The sequence below is a fragment of the Homalodisca vitripennis genome, chromosome 1, assembly GCF_021130785.1.
Source record: "Homalodisca vitripennis isolate AUS2020 chromosome 1, UT_GWSS_2.1, whole genome shotgun sequence".
Taxonomy (NCBI): Eukaryota; Metazoa; Arthropoda; class Insecta; order Hemiptera; family Cicadellidae; genus Homalodisca; species Homalodisca vitripennis.
In genome coordinates, this window is record NC_060207.1 from 112,737,398 (window position 1) to 112,764,921 (window position 27,524).

General features: G+C 30.8%; 1 protein-coding gene across 4 annotated transcripts; it reads right to left on the minus strand.

Moving 5' to 3' along the window:
• Positions 1 to 27,524, minus strand: LOC124369512 (D-arabinitol dehydrogenase 1-like). 4 transcript variants are annotated; one of them, XM_046827528.1, is made up of 9 exons: positions 27,415 to 27,524; positions 24,302 to 24,368; positions 11,187 to 11,353; positions 9,315 to 9,442; positions 7,341 to 7,507; positions 5,685 to 5,882; positions 3,397 to 3,583; positions 956 to 1,063; positions 1 to 323 (listed from the first exon to the last, which is right to left on the minus strand). In XM_046827528.1, the coding sequence occupies exons 2-9, from the start codon at positions 24,351 to 24,353 to the stop codon at positions 197 to 199; spliced, it is 1,134 nt and encodes a 377-aa protein (XP_046683484.1). In that variant the 5' UTR covers positions 24,354 to 24,368; positions 27,415 to 27,524; the 3' UTR covers positions 1 to 196. The 4 variants fall into 4 exon arrangements, with proteins under 4 accessions (XP_046683484.1, XP_046683493.1, XP_046683501.1 ...); XM_046827537.1 differs by lacking the exons at positions 24,302 to 24,368; positions 27,415 to 27,524 and adding an exon at positions 21,660 to 21,794; XM_046827545.1 differs by lacking the exons at positions 24,302 to 24,368; positions 27,415 to 27,524 and adding an exon at positions 21,571 to 21,723.

The window sequence follows — 27,524 nt, forward strand, 5'->3', positions numbered from 1 at the left end:
TACCTGGTTAAAAATTTTATTGTATTAAACTTACAGTAATAATTATTTTACACTTTACAAAAATCTAATATCAAGAAACCAAATTGCTTTTTTTTTTAAATATTTTCCACCTGTTGTTATATTATGCAACAAATTAGTTCTTGGGAGTATTTTTTCAGTACAGATGGCAGTAGATCGGGGTTTTACATCTTCATGATCAGTCTGGTCCTGGTGTTAACTTGAATATGGCCTTAGAGATCAGCCCTTTCCTGAGAGCATCAAATGCTTCCTGGTACTTATCAAGTGGAAATACCTGAATTCCAAGCTTCTCATAATCCAGATAGCTGCAAATCAGATGGAATTTTTATTGATTAGTCAACACACAATTAATACCTCTATTCACAATAAAAATTCTTTTTTCCCATGGTAAAATAAAATATTTGGATTGAAACTTCATATGTCAATCAGTTTGCTAGGCGGTATAAAGTAAACAAGATGAGTACCAATACCAAGTAGAATCAACGCCTTTGTATATATATATATATATATATATATATATATATATATATATATATATATATATATCATAATAGGTCAATCAAAATAGTAATTAATTTTAAAGGGGTTTGCTAGTTAAAACAGAATGTTGCAGATCCAACCTAAAAAAGAAAAACCATTTGTAATATAGTTGGTCTTCCAAAACGTATATGTGAAATTGCTGTACCAGGCTTGCTTCTAAATCTATTGTAACCATCTCAAAGATTTCATCCGTCTCCCAGCAAAAAATCAACACAAACCATTCCTGAATCTAACTTTTATTTATTTATTTAAAATGTTTTGTTATGAATAAAATGTAATTGTGAATAAATATTTGTTTTGGATTATTAATAATATTCCCTAGTCAGAATATATTTCTACTTCTTCCTATGTCTAATTCCCCTCAGGCCAATCCCTTGAATATGCCATTAATCCTTACCTAGCTCCCATAGCTTGGATGAGGCTGAGGGCTTTCTGGAAGCTGAACTGGTTGATTGTAACACCGAAAATAGTCAGTTCTTTTCTGAAGATTTCAAATGGTGCAATGCTGCAACATAAACATAAGTGAATGACAAATCTGAAATCAACGCCTAGAATCTATAGAATTGATTAGATAGAAAACTTTCTGGAATCTGAACTGGTTGATTGTCTTACTGAGAATAGTCAGCTACTTTCTAAATATTGCAAATAGTGCTGTGAGGAATGTTTGATAAACCTGAGAAATCTCAGAAAAATGAGAGCATGGGGCTTTTAATGGCAACAGCACTGCTATTTTCTTGATTTTTCACATTTATAAAACTCCCTTATATGCTGCAACACAAACGTAATAGCATTACATCTCTAAAACCTACACATTGTCCTCCGTTAATTGATTTATGCTAATAATGTCATATTAATAGATGTGCATGGTTAGGCTTTTAAGTACCATTCTTTGTAAAAGTTACCACTGTGATTACACTTAACGTAAATAAATTTGATAACAATTCTTTCACACTGGTGACTTTTATAAAGTTTGTAGTTAAAAATTAATCTTTTGCTTGAAGATTGAAATTTTCTGGTTAAAGAGATTAAATTAATGTAACTAAAAGAGAATGTCTTGTGGTAACTCATTCTAATCATCTCTGAAAAAATATGATTACTTTTAATGTAAACCTTGTGCGAATCTCTTCAACCCTTTTGCTTGTCAGCTGTAAAACTGTATTTAATGTTGATTATTAAAAATGTGTCCAGCATTAGTGTTATAAATTATAATCATAAAAAATCTCAAATCTGTGTCTCATGTGGGCATGTTTTAAAATATATCCTATATAATAATATTATAAATGCAAAAGTGCCTTCGTTTTGCTTTCATGTGTAAATTATTCAACCGTTTGTACTGATATTTTATATGGAAATTCCCAGGGTACCTAGGATGAACATAGGCCTATTTTTATTTTGTAAATCCTTCCGGGCTACGCCCCACTAGTCTTTGAAGGAGCAAAAAATCCCACCTTGGACTCTAAAGTTGCGAAATAATGTGGGCCACAAAGCAATACACGAGACTCTTAATGCAATTTTTATAATGAATAATAATCGAGATGACATCGCATCCATTTCTCACTGATAAGGTATAAGATACTGATTAAGTATATAAATCAGTATAAGATGCTGATATAATTCCTAGCCTGGACCGAGGAAATAGTATGTTATAGCGAACATGGATTGGGAAGCAAGAATTTCATTGTATCATGTATTATCTTACATATGGATGGCAACTGTCATAATGTAAGTATTGAAACGTGTTAATATTATTGATGTTGATTTTAGTTTTAAATTTTCAATAACAATATCTATATTCATACAGTTTAGAAAACTATACTGTTTTGAATCCAAGCTCATTCCCAAATACGAGTAATATATAGGTCTATTTATATTGTTTCTCGGGACAAAATAGCAATCTTCAGTTTTGTGTTGGACATATAATTAATTCAAACTATAAGTCTCTGAAATAAGAATTACTCACACTTTAGCTTAACTTATGGCCCTCTTAATCATGAACACTGTAAAATAGGGACATAATAATATAGGGATATATGACTAATTCCACTTTAAAAATAACATAGGGTCCTATCATATTATATCACATGTACTTTCACTAAGAAAACTATGAGCTTCGTATTTGGAGTTTTTCTACATTGATCTAAAATAGTTTGTGTTACTGAAATCGTCTGAGCTTTTCAAACAAATACAATGATTGTTGGATAGAAATTGGTGGCGAAGCCGCGGGTATGTGCCAGTTGTAAATAAAAACATTTTTGTAAAATGTTTAAAAAGTACTGTACTAATTAAAAATCAGGCATCAAAATATATAAACCTGGGGTTTACAAAACTTCTGTCTTTTTAGGCTTTTACAGATTACATGATAAAATGTGCAATAAATGTCCTATAAAATAATATGTCACATGATCTTCTTTAATACAATTTCTCCACCAGAAATCCTACCCCTAAAATATATTCAAAAAAGGTTCAAAAAATAATATTTCAATGATGCTTTATAGCATTTAATTTTATAGCAATTTTTCGACTTTATAAAGGAAAAAATCCGTTTAAAACGTGTCTAAATGCTTAATCAAATCCAATGAAAATCATTTATTCTTCAAAAACCATTAACAAAATATACACCATTAATATATTCATTGTCTTTAAAATATAATAAAATTAAATATTTGGTTTTTAGAATGTAACTTAATGTGTAAAATAAATGTATATTCTTAATTTAATTATTTGAATTTAAGTATGGTCTAAGATTGTGTATTGCCTTAATATCCCAATTAGAATAGGAAAACACATAAGATTATAAAAAACACAGATATTAAAAGTTTTACTTTATAACCAAAATACCTAATTTTCTCATTTGGAGAAGCCACGCCAAAGATACACAGTTTGCCACAAGGGTTGAGCAGAGAGACAGCTTCTTCAATCGCTCGACCATTGCCACTACAGTCCACACAGAGGTCTACACCCCACTGAGGGTTGCTGGCCTTCACGGCTTTTAGTTCATCTGGACTGCAGCACTTGAAACCTGTGTCTTCAGATCAACCGGGTTAGTTGTGTTTGTTAGTTGAACTGAACAAATTATGATGGATTCAGAGATTGGAATAAATCTTTATTATTTATTTGTAAAACATTTAATTGTATTAAAAGTAAACAATTTAATAAACACCTTGTCAGAATCTAGTCTTACCTTTGATTATTCCAGTAACTAATATAATAAAAAAACATAGGTTCAAAATTAGACTTGTGTTAGAATTCTTAAAATAATAGATTTCCCAAAAATTAAGAAGGTTAAAGAGCAGTGTTATCAGGAAACGTATCATAACATACTATGCAGAGTCGGATCTCTAAATAAGGAATGCCACTGAAATCATGTACTGACATTTCACATCTCAGCCTCCATCAAAGTTGAGCCTATTTTAGAACTAACAGCCAGACATGTTTATAGCCTATTCATGTAAATTCAAAATAAAATAATTTGTAGGATTGGTTTCGAGCAAAGTAATGTACATTTATCCAACTACAGCATTTCATAAATATTCTACTCTTGTACACGTTAATCTCATTAATAAGTAGCACAAACATTTACACAATTACTGAATAAAGATTAAAAAAAAATTTGATTTAACTTAAAATTAAATCATAAGAACATTAAACAATTTTACAATTCAACATTCCTTAATTTTTATTTCATAAAAATTCTTTACAGAGTTGGAATAAATATATTTTATTCAAAAGTAAAAGATTTTAAGCTTTGGATCTTTTTATTTTACTTTATGCGATTTAATTCTATTAGCAGACTGTTGGAGTGGGAGACACTCTATGAAGGGTTTTACACTCAATTGGCACTGTTTATTCTCCTACTAGAGATTAAAAGTTTGAGTTTCCATTGGAATTAGCTGGATAGTATGGAACCAGTTTACGATTTATACTGGGCAGTGTATCTCTAGTACAACTAAGAACTTAGCTAGCCTTGGGTTTGCTTGCCACTTGTTTGCTTAACAAATTACGAGTACATATAAATTTTTCACATCTTGGAATCTGTGTTTATGATATGTTTGTATTAAGATTTTGGGAATGACACTAAAATAATGCTTAATAATTACAATACAAACAAGTACAAGCATATGCACTAAATTCTGCAGTTAAAATTTACAATGTTATTCACGTACCTAATTAATCCATAAGATTTTTACTTCCCATTTTTGTACAGATTGTACATTAGGAATGTTGTACCGTATATAATATAGTATATATTATAGTATATAATAGTAGTATAAAAATAGTATATAATAGTACAATAATGTCTATTATAGATAATGTTACAAATTAGAGATACATAAATCATCCCTTCATCCATCATCGACCTCATTCTATTATTTCCATTATTAGAGACGTACTTGTTTTAAATATTCCTCTAAGGATTAAAATGGCTTGCTAGGTACTGTTTTAACTTTTTAAGAAATAAGTTATTAAATATTGTACAATTTTTGACAATTTATACAGTTTGTAGATTATTTTGCATGTTATGTAGTGAGTTGATTGTTCCAGTTCACTGGAAAAAATGAACAGGTTATGAAACAAAGTTATATCTTCTTTTATAGGAGCTCTGGCTATTATTTATAACCAAATCTTGATTTTTACAAAAAAATACAAATTTAAAAATTTAATACTTTTTTAAGAGTTATACTGCTTTTTTATGACTGGCTCATGGTAAGGTTGGTAAGTTATAAAGGGAAGTAGGACCCTCACTTAAAACTGGGTTATGAGTAATTGTATTTAAGATATTCCTATTCTGTAGTAGTTAGTATAAATGTGTGATATAAAAAAACTGTATTGTTATAACTGAAAAATACACCAACTTGATTAGACTATAACCAATATGAGAAGGAAGTAAGAAAGATTCAAAGTAGTATTTCCAGGAAAAAATATTTTCCTTGTGACATAATAACACAATATCCATGGGTCTTCTGGACTACAATCAGTAATTCAAAAATATTTCAATAATAATACTGTTGATAAAAAAAAATGCTTTTGTCATTACATATAAGAAAAATTACTTATGCTCGGAAAAAATAATATGATAATCGATTTATTCTCTTGTTGATAAAAATTAAATGTAATGTAAAACTTACTGAGCCGCTCATTGAATGTGCGACGTACCGTTGAAGGTTCTGATATTGTGACATTACGATGGCCTGTGTGATGCAAGACACATGTCCAGAGGTTACCGATGATGCCAGCACCGCACACAAGAACAGAGGAACCTATCGGCAGTGGAGACACCAGGTCCCATGCATGGCACACACAAGACAGTGGCTCGCTCAGTACAGCTGGAAACATTTTTTGTTGTAAATACAAGTGTATATTAGCACATGCTCAAAACTTCTACAACTATCACAGTGACTAAAGAACATAATCTCATGTTTGTATATAAAATGTTAAAAAATGTAACTTTTCAGGCCTAGAGCTCTCCATAAATTATCGTGATATTTTAACAATACCGTTCTGTCATGTGTTAAAGATTTGTTCATTTTTTCCTCTAAGATAATGTACTTAAAATGTGCAAAAATATTTTAAATCTTCAAACTATAGTTTTATTATGATGTTTATTTTGTGCGAAAGACTCTGATTTTAAGATGGTCTGCCTAACTTAGCGAAAAGCTAAAGTTAGCTTTTTTTAAGTAATATTTATTCTAGTTTAAAATTTGTATTTTTTTATATGTAGTATTTTATTTCACAAAAACTGTTCTGAAAATCAATGTAAACTGAAACATGTACAAAATAAAGGCTAGTAACTTAATTTTGCTAATTTATGTTTTTACTATTCTCAATCCTACTTTCACGGGAGATATTTAATATTCACAATATCCCTTCTGGCTCAGTCAGAAAAAAGGTAGATTTAATATGATACCACCATCTCGAAATGTCAATCTAAAGATGCATTATCAGTTTTGATATTTGATTTGCACAAGCACAACATTGATGGAACAATAAATCTCAATGTTAGTATATTAATATTATAATTGTAACACCTTCAAACATTTAGAAACTCCATAATCTTGAAACCTGACAAGACAAAAATTACCATAACTATATAAATTTCTTTGTAAAAATGTGGTTTTGATTTAGTTAAAATTAGTCTGTTTGTAAATATATTTACTTATAATGGTTCATTGTATACTTCTATAATTTTAAATGGTCATCAACTTAAAACTTTCAAATTTATTGAAAAATAAGTAGGAAAAAATGTTGATTGGATATACTTAAACAATTTTATGATTTTATCTTGTTTCTTTTCATTGGTTGAGGCTGAATAACAAACTCATCTAAGCTATGTGCAAGTACTGCCTTTGTACCCATACATACATAAATAAATTTTCTAATTATGATAATTTTGGATTCTGGGGGTCATGATTGCAGAAAATCCTAAAATCTTCAGGAAATTCTGTTATGAAGGCGACTGAAATGGCAGATTTCTATGAAATCTATCTAAAAGTAGAATATGTGTACTGTATTGTCACTTCACCAGATTAAAAAGGATTCAAACTATGAAACAATGGAGTAGGGTTTGAACTCCCACACTACTAAACATCCCTCCATTTACAATCTGAATTAATCGTATTTTTATATTATTCAAAAGAAAAAAATGGAAAATCAAACTCATAAATTTCTCGATAATAATATATAAGGAATAAAGAATTCCCACGAAAACTACCAAATAAGGTTAAAGAACACAATTTTTAATTATTTATATTGCCCTTACATTTATGAAAGACAACTTCTCTCACCTTGCTGAAACGTGATTGCCTCTGGCAGCCGGTAGACCTGTTTGGCAGGAACTTTACAAAACTGAGCCCAGCCTCCGTTGTTGAAGATCCCAAGAGTGGTGTTTAGACCTCCACTGGGGCACTGATGGTAACGTCCACTCGTACAGTAGCAACAAGTGCCACATGAGCTATTTTTATCAACATTATTTTATGAGCCAACTACAAATCTTTGTGAACTAATGTATTTTTATCACTGACACTATAAGACTTATTAATTAATAGACACATCTGTATAAAAAACTAATTTTTAGGATTTTCAGTCTTGGTTATGAATGGTATATTGAGACTTTAAGTAGTTTCTAGACCTCAGAGAGTTGTTCTATAAATTCTTTTGGAGTATTGGTTTAAAGGGAAGGTAGAACTTGTGAATGTTAAGGGACTTGATAGTTTACTCACTAACACCTTACAGTAATAAATCGTTTAATTTATTTGGTTTATACAATAATCTTGACCTATTTATAGAGGAACTTGAACATTACTATGACTGGCTTGGACTTAAAAATACATTTTAATCAATTGAAGTAACAACACATATTTATTAAAAACTAATTTAGTTATTGATAAATACTTGAACTGTTTAAATGAGGCTTGGCTTACACGATGAATTATTAAATTCACAAGAATTACAGAAAATCTTTAATCTTGTCTGGATTATTTGTAAGATAAATGACACAGACAAAGTAACATCAGCCATAATCCAGACAAGTAAAGCTGACCACCACAGTATTGGATAGCACCTCTCACTCATACTGACATGCGCTGATGACTGTAAGCACTGCAAATACACTGACTGCACTCTACTGATGAACAATTTATTTTTTGTGGTTTTAACTCCTGTTGTAATTTCTTTTGACAGCAAACACCAATCTGCGTATTGAAGTTTGTTATAATATGTAATGTATACAGTTAATAGTGTTAAGTTCTTAAAAAATGGTTCATCATTATTGGCAGAGAGTGTTTTTGAAAACAAGAGAATTATTCCTGACAGCAGTTAATTTGCTGACCATCAACACCCTATCAACATTATTAACTGATGTATACAGTTAATAGTGTTAAGTTCTTAAAAAATGGTTCATCATTATTGGCAGAGAGTGTTTTTGAAAACAAGAGAATTATTCCTGACAGCAGTTAATTTGCTGACCATCAACACCCTATCAACCAGATGTCACTACCTACTGTTGTTTCAGTGGTTATTGATGAAAACTGAAAGACAATATAATGCCTTTCCTCAACTAAGAAACTGAACAAAAAACACAACAGTAACAAGATATATCAGTAATTCTTTCATTTTTACGGGATCACATATCATATTCTAGTTTCATTTGTCAATTTCTTCTCTAATAAATAATATCAAGATTTTATAGTTCTAGCAGTGGCTGCACAATGACCTATTTGTAAATTGCTTACAAAAAGACACTGGATGATTTTAGTTCATGCAGAGTGGGGCAATATACCACTTCGCCGCTGTGATGCTCTCCTCTCCCAGTATCCCCACCACTGCTCGGCATTCGCCCACTTGTTCTATCCCTTGCCACTTAGTGGCTAACCTCACACCAAAATGCAAGCTCCCTGGATACGGCTTTGGCTATATTAGTCTGTTTAATTAATATTTTACGCCTGTATAGGCCTACACACAAAAAAAAACAAAATACATAATAGGTAAGTAGCTGCAGTGTAAACAAAATGGCATGAGCGAGACACAACCCACACAGCTGATAAAACAGAGATGAGGAGATGCTTGTCACACTCCCCACCACTGAAGGGGGCCCTTCCTGCACGTGGCTACTCAGATATTTGCTCCTGCGCAGGTAAGCGGTTTATCTATAGACTCCTGTGTGAGATTTCTCAGTTTTAAAATCTTTATTTAATATAAAGTAGCTACCATCAAGTACACAAGAATATGGTGTTTCAACACAAAGTCCCTCATACACCTACCTCTGGGGATCCACTGCCACTCGATCTCCTCGCTTGATGTGTTTCACTTCTGCTCCGATGGAGCTTGCTACGCCACAGAACTCATGGCCTAAGATAAATGCTCGGTCACCACGGCATGGGAATGAGCCCTAAGTAAACAAAGTTAGAGAGTTATAACTTTCAAATCTGTCTTATTTGTACATGTTAGAACCAATAATGTATTCAAGATTTGAATATAAAACAATCAAAAACCTATTTAAAAGAAAATTGATACACTTTTTGCTGTGTAGGTGTTGAAAACTGTGGGTGAATTTATAAAAGATAACATAAATCTCTGTTACAAAATAAAAAATGTAAATTCCAGAATTTTAATGTTTCCATAAATTTCCCAAGATATTCATAGTTTTATTATTATGATTGTATACATTATCTTATTGCCTTTCTGAATGTTTTAAAATTGTTTGGATTAACATGTTGATAGTGCAACAACGATTTCCACACCAATAAAATTTAATAAAAATACTGTTAGTTTAGCTCTCTTTTATGTGTAAATTTTAAAACTATCCTTATGAAGAAAGTACTGTGGTGTCCTGATTAAGTTTGTGACAAATAGAACAAATTTGGTAATAATCTAGGAGCCGAGGATGAATTTGCAATGTATAAGCACACATCATGGTTTTCTTAAATCAACAGTGAAATTTTCCCTAAGAAAGACATTGATCATTAGCTGCATTAGTTTGGCAAAGGTTGAAGTGGAAAGACATCAAAAGTGTTAAAAACAATATGATAGTTTATTCTAAGATCATACATTTCTTAGTTTAAAGACACTTAAAGCCAACTGTTAACTATAGGATGTTAAGCTAAACATATATGTCTGTTCATTTAGTTGTATGACAGTGATACAATTATCATTTATGTGTCTGATGGTCGATTTTTGAAGTTTATCAAGCTAGGAAAAATATAATCATAGAAAAATTAGTTTATGTCATGGAACTTCTTCTTATATTATGGGCAAAGTAGAAAGAAAAAGTGAAGTGATGCAATAAATTTTGGTTTTGGGACAAATGTAAAAAAAGTTAAATTCGTATACTTTTAAGATAACTCCTCTGAATACGGAAAAATTAGAACAATCTTTTTTGTTCCACCACATATATTGTAGGCATTTGAAGTAGGAAATGTAGGCAATTTTGTAACAGGCCCAAATAAAACCAAGCCTAAAGAGTCTGAAGATGAAGTTTGAAATGTTTACAGCTAATTTACTTAATCTAAGCCGTCAGGGTTATGATATTTTTGTATTCATTTATGGCTTAAGGAAATTGTGCTTTTTTAATTAAATATAATTTACGAAAATGACATTTTTAGATATTTTTTCCAAATAATACTAAATATTTGGTATAAATAAAAAAAAGCAAGTAACTCTCTGAAGTTATAACTCAAGTACAAGCTGTAAACATTTCACATTTTTATCTTCAGCCAATTTTATTGGGAGCCTGATTACAAAATGTCTAAATTTCCTGCTTTATATACTTGTAATTTCACGTGAGGTGATGGCAAAAATAGTTTTCACTTTGTATGTATTGAGTGAGGGAGGTTATTTTAAAGAGCTGTGAATTTAACATACCAATTTATTTTCCAAACGCAAATGTAATTGCACCATTGGTACTTATAAGTGACAAGAAATTTTTATTTTCACAAAGAATTATCCTGAAAGTTTTTAGATATAATATTATAAAGTATTAGTATAATTGATTTCTCTCCTGTCATTTTATGTTCCAATTACCACTTTCCATCCTAAATGGTTACATCTGTATCGCTAATTAATTTTATACTTATCATAAAACTTTCTGCTTGTTATACTCCACACAGTTGGTATGTAGTTAGTACAGTACTTACATCCATGATGTGAAGGTCAGTACCGCAGACTCCAGCGTAAGTCACTCTGACTATGACCTCATGTTTGTCTATGATGGCTGGCAGTTCTGTCTTGGTCAGGGAGAGGGTCTTCTTGCGTGGGTCAAACTGTAGAGCTTCCATCTCTGGCTTGGAGAATCTCTTTTCACCTTATACACAAACCAAAAATAAATATTCATAATTTTACAATTTTTAAAACAGAGCATAAGCAAACATTCTTACAACAATGTAAGGATTTCTGTTGCTTTCACTCAAGAAGATAATGTGTTTGCTTTTTAACTGATATTAAAATACATTCCTTTAAATTAGACTTTTTAGAATTAAAAAATATTGTATTAAGAGCAGAATGCAATAATTTAAACATGTATTTGAGCTTTCTTTACATCTCACTAGTATTGATCATTTTAAGTACAGTATATATCTCTAAACCTCACGACTTTGTCCAATCAAAAATTAATTTGTACACATGAAAGAATTTTAAAATCCATGTTGAATTAAAGGAACTAACAAGTCCTTTATTTATACAGGTAAAGTTAAAGCTTTTCTTGTCCTTAATCTTGCAAAAATAAGAAAATGAAAACTTTAACACAAATAAGCTATAATATAATATAATATAATAATATAATATAAACTATTAACAATTGAGGAAGGAGATAATATTAGACATTATGAAGAAAATAATCATATATTTTAACACATGTATTAAATAATTAAGATTATAATAGTGTATTATTAATAAATAATAAAACTAATACTAAAAAAAGTTCTTGGTTACATTTGATAGGACTTTTATTTTAAGTTTTGGAAAATATTAACTCATAATATTCTACATAAATTAGTGGTATATGGAATTATACACTGTATATCTTATCTTTTGATAAAACCCTCATAAACTCCCAAAAACTAAGGCAATGCCATACTTCATTCAGTAGTGTACTAGACATGAAGAAGTTTTACTGCATTTTCTTTTTATGCCTTAGTTTACTTGGTAACTAAGCTATAACCCATTACCCTTACTAAGGACCTGTTGGCCTTTGAAAGTAACATGACTACACAGGGCACATAAATTCATTCTAAACATCATTCATCTTGCACAAAAATTTCCTTAAAAAAAAAAAAAAAACGATTTAAAATACCACTGGTGATCACAACCAAACTTCTTTTTTTTTAAAATGTTTTCACCATCTTCTTTCAAACAACATAACTGTCCAAACTAGTGAGATTCGTCCACTTCCTAACTGTATTTAGCTCATAGTAGCCCTTATAGTGTAACAAACTACAGATTGAAACAACATTTGTTAACTGTTCCTCAGGTAAAATGTAGTCCCTCGTGTAAAAATTTAAGAAACTACTACCATAGTAAAAGTTACAGTTTTCTTACTATTATTTTTCTATGATTTATAAAATGAACAGTACACAAATTTAATTAGTTTTAAATCAAAGTACAAATTTATAAAATATTAAAATATTGATCTAACGTTGGTTTAATAAATACAATAAAAACATAAAATTTATATTATTATTGGTCTATACTTTTATTTACAACTATATATTATTACCATTACGTACCAAAAAAGTAGGGCAGGTTGTTTTTCACACCTGAATACATGGCAAGTTACTTCAAGGTTTTTCTCCCATGTTAATACCAACTCTAAGTGACTTACATATCTTATCATAGGCAAGGACACACAGTACACAAACTTGACGTCTCCTTTCCCTAAACCCTGTCATAGTATTGCACAGCAACAAACATCGCACAGTAACTGTCATAGTGATGTCTGGACATTAAACTGATGTAGAGGTTTGATAACAGCCCAAATCAATGGAACTAATGTTTTTAATCATACACTCAAATTGATTTTTGCCATTCAAAACAAGCGTAATGTCAACTAAACAAAGTTCTATTTATTTCGATCATGATTATGAATAAATATGTTGAAAAGGACATTGCCATTTTATAGCATACGTTTTTGTGCTTTATCGTTTTGATGTAATATGCATAACATTTCTAAAATATAATATTAAAACAGTACGAAGATTAAAAGTTGACAGCTCCTGAGGTTCTTTTGAGTTTTGTTTCATTAGAGCGATGCTAAGCTTTAACCATTTTACATCCTTATTTTTTGTAATCGAATTTTCCTATAATATTTTTCTTAGAGTTTACCAATTTTATTGCTAATTGTTTGAAAAAAGTTGAAACATTTTAAATAATAAGTAAAAGGTATTGTGATTGGTGAATTGTACTCATAGGAGGTAGCAAATTTTAGGGTATCATTAGGCATTGAGACTTCGTTTTCATTGAAGCCAGTTACTTGATCGTTTATAGTCAATATTATAGTGTATTCAAACACCAAAGTCATGGATCTCACATCTTGTTGCTTAGAGAAATTATGACTATGTTCTTATAGCATCCATATGAACTTTGGGCATCTATTTAGTTGCATTGGTTTTATTACTATGTATCTATTCTATGTGGAGTGTCTCTAACAAAGCTTATATTGCAGGAAATTTAAAGCAAATAATGCACAAATCTTTCCCTTTTATATACTAAACAGAGTATTTTGCTGCTTTCACACTCCCACACAGTTCTGCATTGCTGACTGGAGACATTAGATAAAAAATATACCCTTTAGAACATAAGTTTAGGTATAAAGATCATGATTTTAATTTTCCACATGATTTTCATTCTCCACATGATTTTAATTGCTACATCCCTGTGGAAAATTTTAAAATTTTAAAGTTTTTAAATTTTACAGTTTTGACAGCATTGTAATACTTGAAAAAACTAGGTCCCAACCTTTTATAAATTTTAAGAGATTTATTTAGGTTGATAATCAATTAATGAGTGATATGTAGGAAAATGTAATAAAAGTTATTTAGGCCTTTTAGTTACATTTTCAATGTTTCAAATACAAATTGTTTATGAAATCTGCCTAAAACCCCCCAAAAAAGATAAACATGTGTGAGAGTTTTACTTAATTCTAATAGGGTTAGAATAAAAATAGGTCTATTTACTTGGTTCTAGCCAAATTCTTTTGACTCAGACGGTCTCAATATGGTTATTTCCACTGAAACCAACAATCAATTTTATGTTCCATCATAATATTTTCTTTTTTACTTGTATGAGAAGAAATAAAAACTGTTTGCGGTTGTTCTCAGATTGTATTCATCATAAGGTCAGTGTTATATCCTCCAGACACGACATTGACCTCTGACTGGAGTTGCTTCAATTGAGGTGAATGATGGAATTCTCTATCACTCTGTGACGATTTCGGATGGATTTCTTGGAAGCAGCAACGTGTCACCGTGCAGGACTAGGCTTGTACCCGCCTGCACGATGAAGACCGTGTGTGCGACCATAATCCAGATTACACTATATTCTCCTGCCAGCTTTGATGAGAATTTTAAGTTATAATTTAAGCACCAAACAGTAAAAAGTGAATGGTAAAACAATTTAATAACGCCAAAGATAATTTACACTTACCGACACCAATTTACTTCATACCGACACCAATATCACGCCGACCTACAATCACGACCAAACCCGCCCCGACATACAAACAATTTACAATTTGTTACCACCCTATAATTTTCCGGCACCTACCCCCCCCTGATTATTAAATCAATCCATAGTGTAATACAATTCTAAAAATAAATAATAAAAATAATACTCTGCGACAGGTAATATTTCCGTCACCGCCACTCGCCGATCAGACGTCCTCACTGGTCCCTGACTCAATCTCGACTCCCCGTTATCAGACCACCGGTCCTCCATCCGCACGCGGCTTATCAGTCAGACCGGTTCTAGTCGTTGATTCGGCGGTCTGATAAATGTGGTGGGCAGTCACCACAATCTCCCCCCCTAAAGGAAAAAAAGGGAGAGGAAGTGGGAAGGAAGAAACATATAGCTAATAAAAATTTCAATTTGGAATATCCAAAAATTTTGGTGTGCTCTCCACCAATCGGAAGAGCGGGTGACGACAGGAGGACCAATTACATATTGATAATAATGATGGAAACAAAATCCAACTGTTGGTCTACTCTTGTACTAGTCACCCTTCAAGTAATGACCGAATAGGCGATCGCACCTACCGTTAATATTTTGTAAATATTCTAAAACAACGGGAGAAAATGTCACACACCCACCCCCGAACAGGAAAGAGTTCGATACAATCAGAAAGTTGTTATGTGATGTGTCGTGTATGTGAGGGGATTAGGATTAAATTCTGGTCATCCTGAAAATAAAAATTACATGTGGATTCCGTGCGGAGGAGAGTGGTTTACGCGCCTGGTTTTTGGCGACCTTATAGGTTGTCTTTGTTCTGCTTGCAGTCGATGTGCGTTATACAGTCCTGTAGGTTTTAGCGATACTTCTAGTGAAGATAGTGTCTTCTTGCAGAGACGAGAGTTTTTGAGATAATGTGTTTTTGTGGTTACAACTGTGGGTACGTCTCTTCTTTAGATGTTGCCGTTCTTGATGCGATGACTTCATTTGCAATTGCGGTGACAACACTGTTTCTTCACATAGGTATGTATAACTTTCAGTTATCCAATGGCCATTGTCAGGGTGGAGAGTTTGGTAAGGATTAATTTATATGGAAAGTGCTCGGAATACACATGCGGCGTATTTACAAAATATTCATATATTCTTAAATTAGGAATTAATTGGAATATGATAGGATTTTCACGTGTCGTGTGGCGAAGTATTGTAGTATATTTTGTAATGAGGTAGTATATTTTAAATTAGTGTGTGGACATTGCCCATGTTCCCCGCAAAGCTAAGGTGCGTAATATACGGCGAAAAATTTTTGGGGATGGTCGTCCGGCTGGATCATAATTTGCTTATGCGATATCCAAAAATAGTTCCGTTATATAAAAAAAAAAATAGATCCACTTTACGATTAAAGGTCGGATACCACGAATATATAAATAAGCACACAAATAACAAAGGTATCCCTAACAAGGAAAACATACATTAAGGTATAATAGTGAAATGACAAGGAAAGGTATTTTTAAATATTCCCATTTACAATCAACACCTAACTCATATATTCGCTTGCACAAAATTCACGTAGAATGTAGACGGTTGTATATATATCTAGCAATAAAATAACATTTAATTATTTAGAAAAAACATAGATATTGCAACTTAATGTTCGTTTGATCACATTAAATTTGCAAAATTCACACACAACACACATACGAGCAGCATACGATGCTACGAGTAATAAACGATCATTGTATTTCATACGATTAATGCATTTATCATGTTTATATTCGCAACTCGTCTGAATAGTTTAAGACCAGGATAAACCTATCTGTTCAACATAACTAAATCAAATCCTAAACACAACATATATTACAACATAAATTACACAAAATAGCACAAAAGTATTTTTAGTTTTTGTACAATATGACTCCTACAGATTTCCCTACATTTTGGTAGTAAGACGTTAGTTGTTAGTAAAAAGTAAAGGATAGAATAGAGATGTGTAGATTTTCTTCTTGTCTGATTGTGTATATCTATGGAGAAGAAAAAAATTAATTTGACCATGTGATCAAACATGTTCAAAAGAATCTATTGCAAACTTTCACAACAATCGCAACTCTGTATTGTTATAGACTAGCAGTACTGTCTGTATATGTACTTATTCAAGCATAGCTGTTGGAATTGAAATTTTGATTTAATTTGAAAATATGCCATTTGAACAATTGTTTTACATTAAATTACATATCTGACTATTAGAAGTATTACCAAATATAAACGAAATTAAGTGATGATATTTAATATTTCATATGTTTGTAAAATAAAAGTTTATTAGTACCAATGTAAACAAAATAAATTTTGAAATGTAATTACTTTTGTTATAATTCCAATTCCCATTTTTATTAGTTATATACTCGTATATATGTCTATTAAAGTATGGCCGAAAACTTTCCAAAATAAATCATTCATAATTAATATGTTTGTAATGCAAAATGAAAGGTTTTTCTAATATTAATTTCAACAAAATAATTTTGAAATGTAAGCCAATTCTCCATTGTCGGCGTGGTGTCGGCAGCGTTGGAAACTAATTATATCGATCATTGTATTATAATCAAAGTAATGAAATACATAAAGATCGTAAGTATGGCTAAAATATTTTAATTGCTGGCAGGAGATAATTGTTAAACACTAACGACACGGCAATTTAAAAGGCAAACTAATTAATGCTTCGCGATAATAATAATCTGTTGATAATAAAATATTCTTTTAAATAAATAGATTGATATTACCTTGTTTAGTAATAAGTGTAGAACATATTCAATTTAGAAAAGTTATATAATGTCGAATTGATTTGTTTTAGGTTCTATTAAAAAAAAAATTATTTAAGATTTGGAAATGAAGTATTAAGAATTTAGTTAACCAAGGATTTTGAAAACAGATGTAAAATAATTTGATTAAATTAAATTTATAGTTTTCGCTCTGCTACCAATTGTGACGATTTGGGATGGATTTCTTGGAAGCAACGTGTCACGTGCAGGACTAGGCTTGTACCCGCCTGCACGATGAAGCCGTTGGTGCGACCATAATCCAGATTACACTATATTCTCCTGCCAGCTTTGATGAGAATTTTAAGTTATAATTTAAGCACCAAACAGTAAAGTGAATGGTTTAAAACAATTTAATAACGCCAAAGATAATTTTACACTTACCGACACCAATTTACTCATACCGGACACCAATATCACGCCGACCTACAATCACGACCAAAACCCGCCCCGACATACAAAACAATTTACAATTTGTTACCACCCTATAATTTTCCGGCACCTACCCCCCCCCCCCTGATTATTAAATCAATCCATAGTGTAATACAATTCTAAAAATAAATAATAAAAATAAGGACTTGCGACAGGTAATATTTCCGTCACCGCACTCGCCGATCAGACGTCCTCACTGGTCCCTGACTCAATCTCGACTCCCAGTTATCAGACCACCGGTCCTCCATCCGCACGCGGCTTATCAGTCAGACCGGTTCTAGTCGTTGATTCGGCGGTCTGATAAATGTGGTGGGGCAGTCACCACAACTCTATGAGTCATCATTCATCAAATAATTTCACTATTGTTCAGTATTTTGTGGCCTCTTGAAAATGGTTGGAATTTTGTTCTGAGCTACATAAGTTGATAAGTTTAAATAAAGCGTAACTATTTTTTACTTTTAAGCAAATAAAACATTACTAGTTTTTAATAATTATAATATTTTTCTTCATTCATTATCATCAACAAATGAGTCATATAAAGATACTGAACCAATTCATAACATAACAAGTAATAAACGTTACAACAAAGTATCAAACGGCTCGACAGAATTTAACAAAAAACTTTTAAATTCAAGTGTAAAACAAAATGAAAATTTTTAACTATGATGATTTTAGATGGATAATCTTCACTTTTAATACTTATTGAGATCAGAAGATGACTTACTAGAAGTAGAAACTATAGTAGCGTTATGACAAAAGAATTATCACACAGGACTGCCCTTGTACCTTTTGACCCCAAAATAAATGGAGTTCTTACCTTTGTACCAAGTTTCAAGTCTCTTGGACATTTTTATCAAAAATCATCACACAAACAGACAGACGGATGGAAAACAACAATATTTTAAGAAGGTCATGTCAAACATCCTTAAAAACGAAAAAGTCCTAAAAAATGTACCTCTTATTGAATTATAAATGAATAAAAAACAGTGAACAAATCTTGCAAGTTCTATTTTGAGCATTAAAAAAGCCTACATACACTGTTTACAGAAAATGAATATCTCATCTAGATTATTTTTGAGTTCCATATTCGAACTGGAAACTTTCAGCTAACACTTTAGGTAGTGCTCTTGCTAAATAGGTATCCAAAACATTAACTAGTATGCTTAAAACACTGGCGCTAATAGAGTTATTTGACTGCAGGGCCATATTGATGATGTAGTATTGTATAAGACATACAGTTTCAGTTGGGCAATATTCAGCAAATCATATTTTTGTAAAACTATTCCATTTGAAATGTTAATAGTTTGAAATTAAGATATAGTTACGAATATGAATACTTATAGTTATTGTAATTATAATATTTGTAGTCATAAAGTAAAGGCAGATTAAGTAAAGTTAAATTTCTTTAAACATTTTTTTACTATAAATAGAAGATCTTTATAAAATACAAACAGAATTATGATAGGCAATCACATCTACTTTCTCTCTCATATATTGAACTGTATAGAAAAAGTATAGTGGTGTTAATTTATTAGTTTTTTACCACAAAACCATGTTTTCAGCCAAAAATCATTGTCTTCTTTTATGATTTGTTTTTATATTAAAGATATAAGCCCATTTTCTAAGAAACAACATAAATTTCACATGTTTTGAAACACTTTGAAAATATACGAGTATGTAAAATGAATTGTTGAAATCTGATGAATTTGGCATATACATCTAATTTATAATTTATAAGTATCCTTAGACAACTTTTTTCTTTATTTATAATTTGTAAACTAACACATTATTATTATTATTATTATCTAAAAACCATGATTTTTGTCTAGAACAGTTTTCAAAATAAGATTAGACTTCAAACTTTTCATTATTTAGATGTTTGAGTTCCAAAAACAAAATTTACATAGCTGCTATGATTGAAATAAACAATATAACGTTGTATAAAAATTGAAAACCAAGAGGTCCAAAGAAAATAAAGCATTATATAAGAACTCCTGTTAATAGGGAAACAACAAAATTTAAAGGAACTAATAATAATACAAACACCGAGTTGTACAAGTGAAGCTCTAAATGCTTTCTCTAAATAAAAAGGTATTATATTTTTTATATCATTAATGGTATTATTATACATTTCTATTATGAAGAATAATTTTTTTGTCTCCAAATATGTATAATTAATCTTCCAAAGGCAAATATACTTTAAAATATTAACTTTTTGTGATTATGGTGCAATTTATCTCTGCATTGTTATCTTCACTAACTTGTATTAAAACAATTTGTTAATGTGCACAACACAGTTTCAATAAATAGAAAGTAGAATTTTTACAGATTTGATAAAGAAATTAATTTATTACATACTCGTTTGACATTTTTGAGTGTCCAATTAATTTATTAATAAAAGGTGTAATTATAAAAAAATGTTTTCTATTTAGACAATTTATTTAAAATTTAAGATTTTTTACAATGAAATTTGAAATTGAGTAATAAATATGAAACAGTTTTCAACTTTAGAAAATATACTGCTAACAACATTTTTATTTGATTATTATTGTGATATTTCCTGATTTTATTGTGTGCAATTTATTACAAATTTAGTGGACACTTTAGTTGTTGTTTATTACTACTAATATGAATCTTTTCAACATTACTATGTAATGATTAAAGTGGATATTTATGTCTGACGGAATCATCCTCAATCCGGCTTTACAGAAGATGTATACAACTGATTATCATCATGACATCATGCCTATAATATTCTCTGACACAAACCATCTGTTTCATATTGTCTGTAGTACAAAACTGCTCAGTGGGATGGTTAGCGTGAGACTAAAACATTCCTCTCATTGTTAATAGAACAAAAGACTACATAATTTGTTAACAGAATTAAATATTACATGGACAATTCTAATTAAACCTCCATATTATTTAAATTTTAGACTAACCCAATGTCATCTTTGGACCACAAAATTTGTTAATAGAATTAAATATTACATGGATAATTTATATTAAACCCGCATATTACATATAGTTTACAATTTAAACTTTAGACTCACCAGATGTCAGCTTTAAATTCATTAATAAATTTGCTAAGCAATAATAATATTGTATCATTAATATGGATTCACATTCACTTTGAAACAAGTATGAATTTTTTATTGTATTGTAATGAATATGAATGAATAAAGCATAATTTTAATAAACTAAGGATTTACTTTTTCACAATGAGCTGCTTTTTATTCACCAATTCATAATTACTGTTAGTAATATACAATTACTTCTTTTATAATTTTTTTCTCTAGTAATATTAACAACTACTTGAGATATATTGACTCTGTTGTATGAATTTTGAATTCCTACAATAAATTACTATGTACTTGAAGAGGTAAGCTAACAATTTAAATACAACCACATTGATAAATTGAGTTTATTTTTGTATAGAAAATTAAACATTTTTGAAGTTTTTAATATTATAAGGCGTGAAAGATAACAATAAACTGGTACAATAAGATTAAACATAAGTGACAGACAGACTCAACTAGATTGCAGAAGAGATTCAGAAATAAAACAGGCAACAGCAAGGGGTCTAAAAATAAACTTGAGTAAATAGCCTAAATTTACAAACCTGTACAAAACAACTTAAGTTCAGGATACATATTGGTAGTTGTGGCGTACAATGAGAACTGTATACGATGTGAGGTGAACTACACTGACCTAAAGTACCGAAGGAACTGATAGCAGACATTCTGCACATGTCCAGAGGTGGCAGACACAGACAGACAGATAGACCGACACCTTGCCAGCTGGCGGCTCTCACACACAGCACTGGATGGGAACTGGGCCTAATTATTGCCTACACCTCACTCTATGCTACTACCATCTTTATGGCTGTGCTGATAACGATTGCTTTGATGTTGCTCATTCTTCAAGCATTTTTTATTTTACAATGCTGAGGTGTTTTATTACCCTATCAAAACATTTTTAAATTTTGAAAAATTGAACAATACCAATGGAATAAACTTTTAAACAAATAAATAAAAAGATTAATTGTAACATGGTTTTGTAAAAAATAAATTGCTGAATTTCTCAGTTCAGTTTGTCAAATTAAAACACCTAGAGCCTAAATACAATAACTACTAAAATCCTTAAAATCTACAAAATATATAATTTATATTTTAGAAGCATGATCACCATAACAGATTGACTTTGATAAGACCAATCATGTAGACAAAGTCTAAACCCAGAGATCTCACTGAGGTAAGTCACTAGGACAATCAAAAGAATATCTTAGTGATTATGCGCTATGTACGATTGTTCCTAGCTCTGGCTGTTAGATGGTGCCAGGAACACTGTACCAATGAGTCTTATGTTTCCTATCTTTTTTATGAATGTGGGTGCAAATATGCTGCCAGAATTTCCGTTTCAAGGGTGACTAATAATAATATTTTTCAAATCAGTGATAGAGTGTTATATGTGTATATATGTGTATTATACGTACATAAATGATCTCAATTTTGTTGATTTCAACGTACTCAACTTACACTTTATAAGTATAATTTTGATCTATGTCAGACAACATTTTAGAAAATCAAAACATCTATTGTGATACAACAATAAAATTGTTTTCCCAAAACTGTATTATAGTGCTTTGGATTCTTCTACAGTATAATATTAATTACTCTGACATGAAATGTGTTTATAATTGTTGAACATGGTGGGTTCACATTCCTAGTATTACTATTTCTTTTCCTGTGATCTAAAACTCTAACACCTGACCTTTTACTACACATAATTAGTACATAATAGTATTTTTTAAGACACCCTTTAGTATTTCATCTTACATTAGCTTCCATTGCTGAAACAAACTAACTTCATAATAGTGTTAATTTTACCAAATTTACTCCAGATACCAATGACGTATCCTGCAGGGAAGCTTTTAAAGATTTCAAGATTTTGACAATAACCTCACTATACATACGTGAAGTTATAATATATGCGTTAAGATCAGACCAAGCCAGATTGGTGGATCAACATAACTACAACACCCGAAACAGACACAACTTTCAACTACAGGCACATCGACTCAGCTTGTATGAAAAGAAGCCTTCTTATCGAGGTGCTGCCTTCTTTAACCGGCTACCAAAAGACCTACAGAAACTACAGGATAAACAGTTCAAGAAAGCACTCTCAGACTGGCTCTTAGACCGATCCATATACACCATACAGGAGTTTCAGGACTGGAGGAGTCTATAGAACTGAAACTACTCTCATTATTATTGTTATGACGCAACACTGTACTCAATGTATATGTGAATAAAGATGGATTTCGATTTGGATTTGATTTGACGATTTGTTATTATGTCAACAAATAAAATGTTTAATAAATATAAATAAAAGTCAATCATGCATTATTACCTGGATAACAAGATATATTTTGGCTCTCCTAAGATTAGTAGTGGTTATTTGGAGAAATACATATAAAGTTATCTCTCCATTTCATTACATCCCACTGCACTAGGGTCTGAAGTTGTAACTTGAAAAGGGATGTCATCAGTTGCCCTAATCTAAACGGGGAAATGTCTCCAAGAATCCCTTGTATCAGTTTTGTTTATTGACAAAAGGAATTTTAACCCATCTTGACAACAGACCTGAAAGTTTGGTACTTTAACTCAGGGTGGTTTCCTAGTAGCATTGGACAAAATGGCCAGTCATTTAAAGTTTAATTGTATTCCTACATGAATGTCCATAATTATTATAATAAATACAGTGAAATACAGCTCCATTACTGTTTGGGATTCAGAGATACTCAAAACTAAAGTATCAGATATTATACCAAGTTTCATAACTTAGTGTGTATTTATATCAGGTTCTTATCACACACATGCACACACATGCACAGGCATGCACACTTATCATGATAATATGCATTTGCCTGTTAGAAAGAATAGGGACAGTGAGTTAACTAATGTTAAACCTCTACAAGCTAGTTACATTTTTTATTAATTGAATAATTTGTCACAGTCAAAATATTATCAGTTGTCTAGACTAAAATGATCACACATTTATATTTTAAGGTAAACAAATCAAAGATTTGTGAAATTTTTCACTGGGATGATTTGATCCACTAAAATCATACAAAATACAGATTCTCTAGTATTAAAATCTGGCTAGAAATGTAGGCAAATTTTAGTAGTATTAAGTTAAGATACAAAAAAAATCAAGCTTATTCCATAACCTTTTTTATGTATCCTAGATTAAGACCGTTTCCAATTTCTAATCAATCACCTTTAGAAACATTAAGGAAATCTTAAAATACTGTATTTTAGATCTATTATTGAATAATGTAAAAAAAATACCTGTATTGGTAGAATCAGGAGTTGATGTTGAAGTAGAGGTTGGCTGTGGCATTGATTTATCACAATTCTGTAAAATACGCACTGACTATGGTTACTGGTGCTGTACATTGTTGGATTCATCTGAACCTTCATTATTTTTGCGGGAGAGAGAGGAGGAAGGCAGAAGAAAGATTTATTTAAGACTGATCTATGAATTGAACACATTAATTAGGTTTTAATGCAATGTCTTGGCTTAAAAATGTATTAAAAATATTGCCTTATTCTTCACATTATACTGTAGGATTTTTTAGTTTTAAAACATTGACAATGAAAATGGAATTTTAAAGCACTTGTTATATATAAATTTTGAAAATCAGCTGTATGTATCAAAAGCTCCCCCATTCACTTTAGAACACACACACACACAATTCAGTACAAAATGGAAGCCTGTAAAAATGTTAATTCAAAAAACGGTAAAAATCAACTCTTTAAGTAAGAGTTTAATTTTATTGAGTTCATTTAATTTAAAGTTTTTTAAACTACCAGGTAATCAACCTCACATTAAAAAAAAGTATTATTCTTTAGCATACTTTTCAAACTCAAATGTTGACGGGCCACCATGTTTTACTGGATTGATAGAGAGACCTTTTGTTCAAGGCATTATCCGTCTTTTACGCGGACCTTTAAAGTGAGATGTCATTCAATGAGGGTTCACATTTAAAGATTTTAACTTACTCTCCCAATCTTCAATTAGGGTGGAGGTTGGGTTAAAATTGTCATATACCTTCCCAAACACAATGAGTTTTACTCTTGTAACAATTCTCCCATGAATATTAGTTGATATATTTCTGTTCCAAAATTAATATGGGATTGGGACTTTTGGGTTATCTGGTATTTAAAATTTGTATCCCTGTGTAAAATAAGATACATAAAGATTCCCCAACATAAAGCCTTCCTCGAGTGAATGGATTGTGTTTTTATCTTAATTTTCTCTTAAGGAATCAGTTGAATATTCCCTTTTAAAAAGACTTAAACAGGTTAATAGAGAACTCTCAATAATGAGAGACTGCTTAAGATCTGCTTATTTTGTCTTGTATGTGTTTGCTTTAGACTTCATCCAGTTTACCTGAGATGAAGAATCTTTTAAAATAGAAAAATTAAGGGCACACAGGATTTTTAAAACTGTTTTGTCAGAGCTTCTCTGCTTCTTTAGTAGGATAGGTGTTGAGAAGCCACTTAGGAGCCATCTGACAAAAGCATAGTTTGACTAATAAATCTGGTATTACATAAAATGATAAATTTAATACATTATCATTTTTATAATTAAATTTAAAAGTATTAATTAAAAATTATAGATTTGCATAAATTACTGACACTCAACTCTAAAACCAGGACCAAAGCCTCTAACAGCCAAATTTGGTTTAGCGAGCAAACAGGACTGTGTGCCACTGATTCATGATACTTTGGCGTAATAACGGTGATTTACACTCATTTCTGAAGTATTCTAAGTGAGGTTTCCCACTTATATCATATTAAGTAAATATGCTATTTGTCGCAACATAGTAGATATGGAGATAACTTCATGCACGATAAGAAGGAGTGGTGAACAACTGGTTGAAGATATTCTTTGTTTAAACAAATCCATTTAACTATTTTAAAAAGTATTCAACATTTTTCAACCACTCTTTCAATCAATAATAATTTTTTTAATGGGCTAATTTTGTATACAAAATCTACGTAGAAAGAGTTTGACCTCGTCTCTCCCTCAGTTTAAGTAGCAGGGCCCTAGACTCAAACCCAGAGTAGGCTGCTAAAAATGGTGTAACATCACCATTAGGGCTTATGGCCTTTGAAATTGAAATGAGAACAAAACAGTATTAGTTCTATTGTGGTGGAGGTCATTAGTAATCCAAGGAATAAATGTCTAAGCTACCTAATTCTTATCTATGAGCATGAAACAACATTTTGGGATGCAGTTGCCATACAATACAGTGGTCATGCGTGCAGACTGTAAGCAGGCCCGTACTCAGACCGGGTTATTCGAGCAATTTTACTGGGGCCCGGGCCAGGACTTGCCACATAACTATCTACAGGGACCGTGTCGCCAGACAGCGCAGTGAGGGGACATGATGTACGGCTTCGCCAAAACACAGTACAGTACTGACTGTAAGACATTAATAATAGCAATCTTATGGAGAAAACTATTTAAAAGTTAGTATTTTATTTGTTATTGTATACCTTGGATCAACATACTTGTTGGCTAAACAGTCGCCATTTTCTAAATATATATTTAATTTGGTGTTCTAAGAAAAGGAGTTTAAAATGCCATTAACTTGATTTTTATTTTTTCTCAGTGGTTGTAAATTTGTAAAGAATGTCAATTGTGACTTGAGATTTAACTGAGTCACTGAGCAATGCTCATTGATCTCTTATACCCATTGTTTTAATTCACTGATGAGGTATAATGTCTCCTTTAGGAAGTTTCTAATTGTCTAGCAATTATTAACAGTTTATACACATTCCTTTTGTTACAATTAATAATTTTCAATACACATCTTGTTGGTTTGTCTTGTTTATACTAAAGTATATAAAAAAAAGAGTATGCATTTTTATTGCATATTTATTAAGTATAATTTTATTGTTTTTTAGTTTATAATCATTATTTATAATAATTGTTAAATTTTATAATTTGAAAAGTATAAATATTAATGGAAGATTTTTATTTTTTACCAAAATGTAAGTTTATTGTAAAATATTTACAATTTTTTATATGTGAGTTACAAATCTCAACTAAAGAATTTGCTTTTTATTTATGATTAAATTTGTCATAATATGTAACAAAACATTTAAAATTACAATTAAATAGCAATGAAAATTTACTCCCTTTTTTTAATAAATTGATATTTGGCTTGAAATTTTACTGATTTTTATGACTTGATTGTCTATAACAATTTTACAAAAATGAGTGATTAAATTAGTATCCAGTTCAAAATTATGCGTACACATTACTATAAATCATAAAAATTAATTCTCTTTTGAAATTTGATACGCTCTATCATTATATTATTTGAACCAACTGTACAATAACTCAATTGATCTTTAATTCCTTTTAGACACCTGTTATATGTACTTACAGCAGAAATTTACATATATATGACAAAAAATCACAAGCCAGGTCCCTGTACACAGATCTCTAGTATACTGCTGAATTATCAGCCAGTTTCTGGGGGTCATAGCTTATCAA